At 44.4% G+C, this 10,093-nt stretch overlaps 1 protein-coding gene across 15 annotated transcripts; it reads right to left on the reverse strand.

Annotated features, from left to right (window-relative positions):
• Positions 1-3,241: 3,241 nt before the first annotated feature.
• Positions 3,242-8,661, reverse strand: RPS3A (ribosomal protein S3A). Of its 15 annotated transcripts, XM_021708223.1 has the most exons (7): positions 8,542-8,630; positions 8,013-8,017; positions 7,755-7,858; positions 7,196-7,383; positions 4,799-5,007; positions 3,579-3,688; positions 3,242-3,411 (listed from the first exon to the last, which is right to left on the reverse strand). In XM_021708223.1, exons 1-7 carry the CDS (start codon positions 8,599-8,601, stop codon positions 3,290-3,292), a joined length of 798 nt encoding a protein of 265 aa, XP_021563898.1. In that variant the 5' UTR covers positions 8,602-8,630; the 3' UTR covers positions 3,242-3,289. The 15 variants fall into 15 exon arrangements, 12 of the variants coding, with proteins under 12 accessions (XP_021563898.1, XP_021563897.1, XP_021563902.1 ...); XR_002481434.1 differs by lacking the exon at positions 8,013-8,017 and having other exon boundaries at positions 7,751-7,858; positions 8,540-8,630; XM_021708222.1 differs by lacking the exon at positions 8,013-8,017 and having other exon boundaries at positions 3,610-3,688; positions 8,540-8,654.
• Positions 8,662-10,093: the final 1,432 nt, after the last annotated feature.

The following is a 10,093-nucleotide window of genomic DNA, read 5'->3' on the forward strand; positions in this document are numbered from 1 at the left end:
TGTGGTACAAATACATGATGGAATATTATGCAGCCATAAAGGACAAAATTATGAACTTCACAGCAACTTGGATGCACTTAGAGTCTGTAATACTGAGTAATCTTTCCATAAACAAAGAACTGAGTACCACATGTTCTCATTCATAAGCAGACCTTGAACAAGTTATCATAATACTGTAAGAAAGGGATTGGCAGGGAAGGGTGGCGGCAGGATTGGCAGTAGTGGGAAACTGCAGAGAAACTGCAGGGGGGCAGGGGCATACCTCATCAACAAGGGTACCTGCATAATGACATTTATACCTAACCCTGAATGGTACCCCACATCTTTAAAATAAAAAATTTTTCTTAATCTGTCACTCAGCCTAGAGTGCAGTGGCATGATCACAGCCACTGCAGTCTCAACCTGCTGAGCTCAGGCAATCCTTCCGCTTCAGTAGGAACCACAGGTGTGCACCACCACATCCAGCTAATTTTTTTTATTGTAGAGACATGATCTCGCCAAGTTGCCCAGGTTGGTCTCGAATGCCTGGGCCCAGGCAATCTTCTCACTTCCACCTCCTAAAGTGCTAGAATTACAGGCATGAGCCACCGTACCCAGACTATCAAAAAACTTTTTCTCTGCCAGGGAAGGGAGGGAACACAACTCATCAAGGGTACCTGCATAATGAACATATGTATACCTAACCCTGAATTGTAACCCACATCTTTAAAATTTAAAATGGGGGGGGTTTTTGAAAAATTTGTCCATGACAGTTCTGCCATGAATCTTCCTTTTTCCTCCTCTTCTAGCTGTTTCAAAACTTTTTTAAAAAATTAAATACAAAATTTAAAACAAAACTCTTCTTCACTCTAAGTTTTGCCCAAACCCTACAAATTGAACTTGTAAGCTTTATTTCCTTATTTATAGCAAGCATTGGCAAAGTTTTTTCTATAAAGGGCCAAATAATACAGTGGGTGCCAAAAACATATAAACATTTCAATAAGGGGAAAAAGCTGTATTAAAATTGTAGATGAATACAAGCCATGTTTGACTTCTGCAATTACAAGAGGTGCTCAAAGTAGTTACCATGTGTCTAGACACTTCTGATTACAACAAACTAAAAGTAGCACATAGGTAACATCTTATATCTTTGGCACCCAGTTATTTTAGGTTTTGTGGGCTCAGAGGCAGAATTGAGGGTATTGTCGGAATATTCCAAAAAATATTTTGAGACAGGGTCTGTCACTCAGGCTAGCATGCAGTACAGTGATTACATCTCACCAGTCCCTAACTCCTGGGCTCAAGTGATATTCCTGCCTTAGTCTCCTGAGAAGCTGTGACTACAGACACACCACCACACCCAGCTAATTTTTAATTTTTTTGTGGTCTCACTTTGTTGCCCAGGCTGATCTCAAATTCTTGGGCTCAGGCAATGCTCCCACCTCAGCTTCTCAAAAGTGCTGAGATTACAAATGTGATTAAGGAGCCACCACACCCAGCTTTATTTCATTTTTTTTTTGAGTTAGAGTCTCACTCTGTCGCCCAGACTGGAGTGCAGTGGCCGAGAGCGGCCACTGCAGCCTCGACCCACTGGACTCCGACAATCCTTCTGCCTCAGCCTTCTGAGTAGCCGGAATTTACAGGCACACGCTACCATGCCCGGCTGATTTTTTTATTTATTGTAGAGATGAGGTCTCACCAAGTTGCGCAAGCGGGTCTCGAACCCGCGGCTCAGGCAATCCACTCACCTCAGCCTCCCAAAGGTGCGGGATTACAGGCTGAGCCACCAAGCCTGGCTGCTTTATTTCATTTTTAAAGATGTGTTTATATCCACAGATAATACATGTAGCACTTGGATTGTCTGAATGCCACACCATTGCAATTTGCAGTGTGCACCTTAGTGTTAAGTAATGAGTGCACCAGTCTCTGCAACTATTAAACTGTGGTTGCTTAAAGATGAATGTGATTATGTTCCAAACTTTGTGAATACTAAAATTTAATCTGAATTTCACCCACAGCGCAATTTTTTTCAAACCTATAAAGATGGAAAAAACCATTCTCAGCTTGCAGGCCATTCAAAAATAGAAACTCGACAGATTTAGCCTATGAGCAGTAACTTGCCAACATGTCCTAGACTCCATCACATGGATGGCTAGGAACTACAACAGCTGCTAGATCACAAGTAATGAAAACCTTGATAAAGAAAACCAAAATGAGAATAAATCTAAAAAAACTCTAGGAAAACTTTACTCAAAAAAACACTTGCACTTTCATTAGTGGTGCTGCATTAAAGAAACAAAAGTTGGTTGCAAATTGTTAGCTGTGCAGTAACCCATTTTTTAAAGGTTGTGCTATCTTCATCACAAGATTTCTTGAACGAGTATGGTAAAATAGTTCAAACAAGCCTGGTGCAGTGGCTCAAGCCTGTAATCTCAGCATTTTGGGAGGCAGAAGTGAGAGAACTGCCTGAGCGCAAGGGTTCAAGACCAACTCAGGCAATTCGGTGAGACCTCATCTCTACAATAAACCAAAAACTAGCCGGCTATCATGGTGCATGCCTATAGTTCTAGCTATTTGGAAGGCTGAGGTGGAAGGATTGCCTGAGCCCAACAGGTAGAGGCTAAGGTGGCTGTGAGCTTGCCACTGCACTCCAGCCTGAGTGACAGAGTAAGACTGACTCAAAAAATAAAATTTAAAGGTAAGTACAAAAATATGTTAAGAATCCCTGTGAGCTCTGCTATTAAGGGACTGAGCAAGGTACTCTGCAAGCATACAGGAGCATTTCAATCTGTTATGTTGATAAAGAAGACAGATACAAGGAACTGATAAAATGTGAACTGCCAGAGCCATGAGCTGTTAGGCAAGATTTGGGATCTAATCTTCAATTAGAAAGGCATGTTTTAGCACAATTCATGCAGTGCCACACAGAAGGCAGGGTGAAAGTAATGGAAATTTGTGAGGTCCTTTTCTTATCTACTTTAAACCGTATGATCACAGGAAGCAAGATAATCAGCTAAGGAAGAAATGAAGATAACTGGAGTCTTGAAGAGAGAACAGGTATAAAACTGGAGGTGGGCAAAACTAAGTGCCCACTTGATAACAGAGCAGTAACCAGTTTCTCTAGCCAAATCCAGATGCACAGTGCAGGTTAATTTGTGCACTTTATAGCGAGAAGCAAAAGACAGTAAAAAAATCCATACAACAGATCAGAATGTCTGATTCCCCAAGCTGTCAGAGGATGCAAAAAGAATGTCCACAAACCAACCATCACAAATAGGACTTTTTATTTGTCAATCTTAAAACCTGGATGTTAAACAGATTCCTGGACTGGTGGTTCATATCCATCAGCTCGTTCAACTTTAGCACCTGTCTCATCCCCAGTAGTTTTTCCAGAACTACTACCTTCACCATGCAGCTCCATGAGTTTTCCCACTAAAAGGAAAAAAGAAGTTTTAGTTATAGCAGATCATATCTTGAAACAATCGTCTTCAATACTATGTAAGTATGACAGGGAAAAAAAAGCCTTCATATGGACTCAAAGTTCCCCCCACCCCAAAACATTTTATTTGCCCCATAGGATCCTATGATTTCTCACTTACATTCAAACTTGGGCTTCTTCAGCATTTTTACTTTTCTAACAAAGACATCATGAAGAGGATAGATAGATTGGCAGGCCTTTTCTATGTCTTTTCCAATGCTGTCTGGAATCCTGCAAGCCACCAGTAATGATTGGTTAGTTGTTTAAAGTCCATCAGACATAAGTAAAAAGCCATCACTTCTTTTAAAAGTGGAAAACCTTAGAAGAAACCTACATATATAGCACTTACCTCACTTAACCCGCATAAATCCTCCTGTAAGATAGGCTATTGTTGTCCCTTTGCAGATAGAATAGATGCTCTGAACTCTACAGCTAGCTAGTGGAAAAGTTAGCATTTAGAACGAGCACAAGTCTTATACCACCTTTTCCATTACATCCTCTTGGTCAGCAGTATACTGCATGGGAACATCAGAAAAGTATAACAGTTATCACTGAACATCAGCTGGGACCGAAACACTTTTTCATCACTTATTCCCATGCCCTGTTAATTGACGAATGTTTTTTCCTATTCAGTGTGATTTTCTCTTTACTTATTTAGAGATGAGGTCTCAATGTCACCCATGCTGGCCTCTAACTCCTGGGGTTTTTTTTTTTTCTTTCTTTTTTTTGAGTTGGAGTCTCACTCTCTCGCCCAGATTGGAGTACAGTGGCCGCTCCCGGCCACCGCAGCCTCGACTGCTGGGCTCCGGCGATCCTTCCGCCTCAGCCTTCAGAGAAGCTGGAACTACAGGCGCGCGCTACCACACCCAACTGATTTTTTGATTTATTGTAGAGATGAGGTCTTGCCAAGTTGTCCAGGCGGGTCTCGAACCTGTGGGCTCAGGCAATCCACTCACCTCAGCCTCCCAAAGGCACGGGATTACAGGCTGAGCCACCGAGTCCAGGAACTCCTGGGTTTAAGTGATCCTCCTACCTCAGTCTCCCAAGAAGCCGGGACTACAGGTGCATGCCACTGAATACGCTCAGTTTATTCAGTGTATTTTCAAATTAAGACAAAAATATTCCCTGTCCTTAAAGTCTGGCTACCTGCTGTGACACAGATTCATCCAAAAAAGGAAAACAAAAAAGCTGTAACACATTTACTATGTACTTAAGTCTCTTTCGTGTACATGGATATAGCAACCAGGATGCACAGAGATTTAAACAGAGGTCCGCTCTACCTTGTCTCATCCAAGGGACAATTAGAACAGGGTTGTGTTGTATGAGGAAACAAACACTCACAATTTATTGACCACTTCTTTTAAGTCATTTGTCTGCACTTCCCGGGTCATGATTTCCATCATCTTCTTCCGGATCTGGCGGACCTGCTGGTGTTGAGCGTAAGAGGTCTTCCGTATCTGATTGTTGCGTTTTTTAGTAAAACCAACACAGAACAGACGAAGCAAATAACCATCGGTAGTCTTGACATCAACATGAGCTTCGATCATGGTCTAGGGAAAAAAAAGATACTGTCAGATAAAACAGGTAATGTTATCAATCTTATCCCTCAAGTTCTAAGTTTTAAAAGTTGAAATATTGAATACTCATTATGCAATATAAATACCCTAATATAAGTAACACACCTAGTTTGCAGAATTAACTTCCTTGAACTTACCAATTAGTTACCTCCAAATTCTCACTCTCCTTCATATCCAATTAATACCAAGTCCTCTCAACTGTTCTTCCCTCTTCTCTAACCCCACTATCATCACTGTATCAACAGCACCAAATCCCACATCTTCTGCATATACATGGCAAGCCTTTAATAGTCCACTTCCCATCATATAACTATGCAGGGTAAGAGGAAAATAGGTTCTAAGAGCGGATCCATGGTACTGTACACCTTTGCCTCCCAAAGTGCTGGGACGACAGGCGTGAACCACCGTGCCTGGCTTACAGTGATGATTACATCTTTTTTTTTTTTGAGTTGGAGTCTCACTCTTGTCGCCCAGACTAGAATGCAGTGACCGCTTCCGGCCACCGCAGCCTCGACCTGCTGGGCTCCGGCGATCCTTCCGCCTCAGCCTTCCAAGTAGCTGGAACTACAGGCACGCGCTACCACGCCCGGCTAATTTTTGATTTATTGTAGAAATGAGGTCTCGCCAAGTTGCCGAGGCGGGTCTCGAACCCCCGGGCTCAGGCAATCCACTCACCTCAGCCTCCCAAAGGCACGGGATTACAGGCTGAGCCACCGAGTCCGGCTGATTACATCTTTAAAATAGATGAGGTCTCGCTATGTTGCCCAGGCTGGTCTCCAACTCCTACACTCAAGCAATCATCCTGCCTCAGCATCCCAAAGTGCTGGCATTACAGGCATGAACCACCAGACCTGGCCTAAATGCACGTTTCTTTAAATGTCCTTTATGTTCCAAAGTAAAGCCGTCTGAGAACTAAATATTCAACTTCGCAGCTAAAATATGATTTTAAAATCCGTAATTAGGCCAGGTGTGGTAGCTCACATCTGTAATCCCAGCACTTTGGGAGGTGGAAGTTAGAGGATTACCTGGTCCCAGGGTTCTAGACTAGCCTGGGTAACTTAGTGAAAACTTGTCTCTACAATAAATGTAAAAAAAGATTGGCTGGGTGTGGGGGTGCATGCTTGTATTTCCAGCTACCTGGAAGGCTGAGGTGGAAAGATTGCCTGAGCTAGCAGGTCAAGGCTAGAGTAGTGAGCATGCCACTGCACTCTAGCCTGGACAACAGAGTAAGTCTCTGGCTTTAAAAAAAAAAAAAAAAAAATCCTTTAGTCACATTAGTGTTTAAATTGAAAAAAACAAAAACCATCTTGGGTAATGATGAAAATGGATTTGCCTTCTTTGTATTTTATAAATGTTACACCTTTATTTTTTTAAAAATGAACTTGCCAAAACAATTACAATTACAATCAAGTGACCTTAAAATTATTCCAGAAACATAACCATAAAACCTTGGGGGAATGTCAGAAACAAATGTAACGGTATAATCACTAAGTATCATTTGGGACCGAAACATTTTGTCATCATTCATTCCCAAATAAAAAAATCCCCAAACTGGAGAACTAGCCCAACACTTGTTTACTGAGTGCTTTTTGTGTGTCAAGCACTGTGCTAAGTATGTTTACGTGGATTTTTATTCATCTTCACAATTCAGTAAAACGATCGTCTCCATTTTACAGATAATGAAATCAAGGCTTAGAAAGCAAGTTACTTTCTAAAGTGAACACAATTCAGAAATGGAGCTGAGATTTTTAACCTCACGCCAGAGGCTCTGCCACCTTCCATTGCCAGGGGCAACTGAAAGACTAGTCCAAGTCACCCTTCACTATAAACTCACTAGATTTTTGTGGTCCAAAGACACTCTGAAGACAGGCAACACTGTCCACCTACACCTAGATGTTCCTGAAACAGCCACTAACCTATGCAATAACAACAACAAAAAAGAACTTTTATGATAACCAACAATAAGTCTTGGATTTAATATAAACACAAATAAAACAGGGGGGCCATAGTGTGGCACTCCCAGAGTCAGCACTCACAAACAGCAAGAACACAACCAAGAATTAGAAACGAACTCTAAACCTCATTTATGTCAATGCACCCTGCTGTCATCACCATGAAGCCCCTGGTCACACACCCACAGCCAGGCAACGTTTAGCCTCACCTGCCATTTTTTGACCATGGAGCACATTTTGTCCCGGGTCAGGTCCATGCCATGGAAGTTAGTCAGACAGTTTTTGCCTTGAACATCTTCAGTGATCAGCTTGAATTTCCTAAATGCAACTTCATCATTCTGCAGATCGGCAAGACTCACTTCAAACACACGACCCTTGAGGCCATCGGATGCAATTTCTACAAAACAAGAACCAAATGTCTTTACATGAGAACAACATAAGCAGTGCCAAGCCTACAAACACGCACGTAAACTGAAGTTAGAAAGTTTAATGGCAATTTATAAAGCCCTTAAGTTTTGTTACCAAATCCACCTAGTCACCACCAGTAAGGCTCAAAACGCCCTGTGCTCACTTTCTTAATAACCCTAAAAGCACCATCTTGCTTCTCCAAGCATGGTACCAAACACAAGCACCACAGATCCCAAAGTTGCAACCCACAGCCACCAGTTCCCTGAAGTCTTCCAAGCAGGACAGACAGCAGACTAAGAGCCTGCTACCACACACACGCCCCAGTGTAAGGAAAACACAAACTAAGGATGAGATACTCACTGGTTCCTTGCGTCCTGGTGACCAGCGTTTTGCCAATATTTCTTATATTGAACATAGCAGGCGCTTTCACATCATACCAATCTTTCTTAGAAAATGGATCAACCCTGGGTTCAAAAAAATTTAAAAAAAAGACCGCTTTCGTTTAAGTGCAGATCACATAGTCCATACCGCGACTGTCACCTTCTTCTCACACTGCTGTTAAGTCTCATTCTCCTCCGAGATCTTAAAAGGCTAACGAGCAATCTGCTACCAGTCAACCACTTCTCGCAGCAAGGTGGGGGCGCGTAAGTCCAGTTCCCCCCACTCTGACCTCAGTTGTGCCCACCCTCACTCCCCCGGTCCTTCCACCGCACGGGGAGCGATTCCTCCGAGGACCATGCGCGTCTCACCAATTTCACTGGTACGTGAAGGCAACTAGTAACTAAAACCCTTCTGGGTCTCAAGAAAGCCTCGTAGGAGCTCCCGGGTCCACTGGGCCCAAGCTCCCGAGAGGGCAAGGACAGTGCTTTCCTAAACTCCTTAGAGTGGAATCAGAAACCCATGGAACTTAGACGGTCCGTGGGCCCACAATACGGAACACCCCAGCCCCGAGTCGCAGCGGCAACCCGGCTCCAACGCGCCGCGCTCTAGGACTGGCCAGGCCGCGTTCCTGGGTGCACCAACCCGCCACAGCCCGCGCAATCCGACTGACATCCTCGCCATCCAGCCTACGCCGCGATCCAGAACCCGCCCGCCGGTTCCAGCAGAACCCTAAAAAGCAGGCGCCCACGTCAGTCGCCACTCACACTTTCTTCTTGGCTCCCTTTTTGCCGCCTTTCGTAAGGCGCTTGTTCTTGCCTACCGCCATGGTGCCACTCAGAGAGCCAAAAGGGCGGAAGTGCAACTCGCGCGAGAACTTAGGAGTACGGAGAGGGGCGCGCCGTCTACGTGACCTTTGCTCTTTGGTTCTTCCGGCTTCATGATTATCGCGACAACAGAGAGAGCCACACCTCCTGCTGTAACTGCGACAGCGCCCTCGTGTGTGTGGAGGCCGCGCAGCAGGCTACCGGCTAGCTGCGAGGCTGCGGATGGAGGCGCCAGCGTTGAGTCACCTGTAGTTTCTGCAGCTTTGACATCGGGAAGTTTCTGCAGAAGGAGTTTCCCATGCAACATCGTTCAAGGTAGAGCTTGCCGTCCAGCCCTCACACCGGCATTGGCTTTGGAATCACACAGTGGATCCAGGTTCTACTGCTGGTTTCAGCAATGCTTTGGCTGTGACCTCTGCATGCCTCAGTTTCCTCATATGTAAAATGGGGATAATAACACGATCTACTTCGTAAGATCATTGTAAGATGAAGTAAGTATAATAAATCCAGGGATACTGTCACATTCTGCTGTTGATGTGAGTGTTGGTTAATCTCAGGTGTGGTTGGGTTGTGAATATTCATCAAATTGTATGCTTATTTGTTTACTTTACATTTTAATTTTTTTATCTTTGGAGAGATACGGTCTTGCTGTGTTGCCCAGGCTGGTCTTGAACTTCTGGCCTCAAGTGATCCTCCTAATCTCAGACCTCCAAAGTGCTGGGATTGCAGGCATGAGCCACCATGCCCGGCCTTGTGGACTTTTCTATGCCTGTTATACATTGATTAAAAATTTTTGTTGTTGTTGTTTCCGTTTGTTCATTTGTTTTTTGAGCTGGGATCTCACTCTCACCCAAACTGGAGTGTAGTGGCATGATCACAGCTCACAGCAGCCTCACTGGGCTCAGGTGATCCTCCTTCCTCAGCTTCCCAAGCTGGGACTACAGGCATGCGTCACCACGCCCAGTTTATTTATTTTTTGTATAGATGAGATCTTGCTATGTTACCCTGGCTGGTCTCAAACTCCTTGGCCTCTCGAAATGGCTGGGATTACAGGGGTAAGCTACCAAGCTCGGCCAAAAGATTTTTATTGTTTTTTGTTGGTTTTGGGTGTTTTTTTTTTTTAGTTGGAGTCTCACTCAGTAGCCCAGACTGGAGTGCAGTGGCCGCTCCCGGCCACCGCCGCCTCGCCTGCTGGGCTCCGGCGATCCTTCCGCCTCAGCCTTCCGAGTAGCCGGAATTACAGGCATGCACTACCACGCCCGGCTGATTTTTTGATTTATTGTAGAGATGAGGTCTCGCTGCCCAGGCGGGTCTCGAACCCGCGGGCTCAGGCAATCCACTCACCTCAGCCTCCCAAAGGCGCGGGATTACAGGCTGAGCCACGGAGCCCGGCTTTGAGCCCGGCTTTTATTGTTGTTTTTAAGTGGAGTAAAATCTCCAAAATTTTCCAGTTTTGCAACTGATACTCCCTCAAATTTTGTTAACTGTAGAGGT

Source organism: Carlito syrichta, unplaced genomic scaffold (genome assembly GCF_000164805.1).
Source record: "Carlito syrichta isolate Samal-C Ts95f unplaced genomic scaffold, Tarsius_syrichta-2.0.1 Scaffold135588, whole genome shotgun sequence".
Lineage (NCBI taxonomy): Eukaryota > Metazoa > Chordata > Mammalia > Primates > Tarsiidae > Carlito > Carlito syrichta.

Coding starts and splice junctions, on each gene's coding strand:
- RPS3A (XM_021708222.1), bottom strand. CDS start 8,601: ATGGCGGTAGGCAAGAACAAGCGCCTTACGAAAGGCGGCAAAAAGGGA. Junction 5,008..7,195: donor CCATGGTCAAAAAATGGCAG/GTGAGGCTAAAC, acceptor TTTTTTCCCTAG/ACCATGATCGAAGCTCATGT. Junction 3,689..4,798: donor AAAGAAGTGGTCAATAAATT/GTGAGTGTTTGT, acceptor GGTGGCTTGCAG/GATTCCAGACAGCATTGGAA.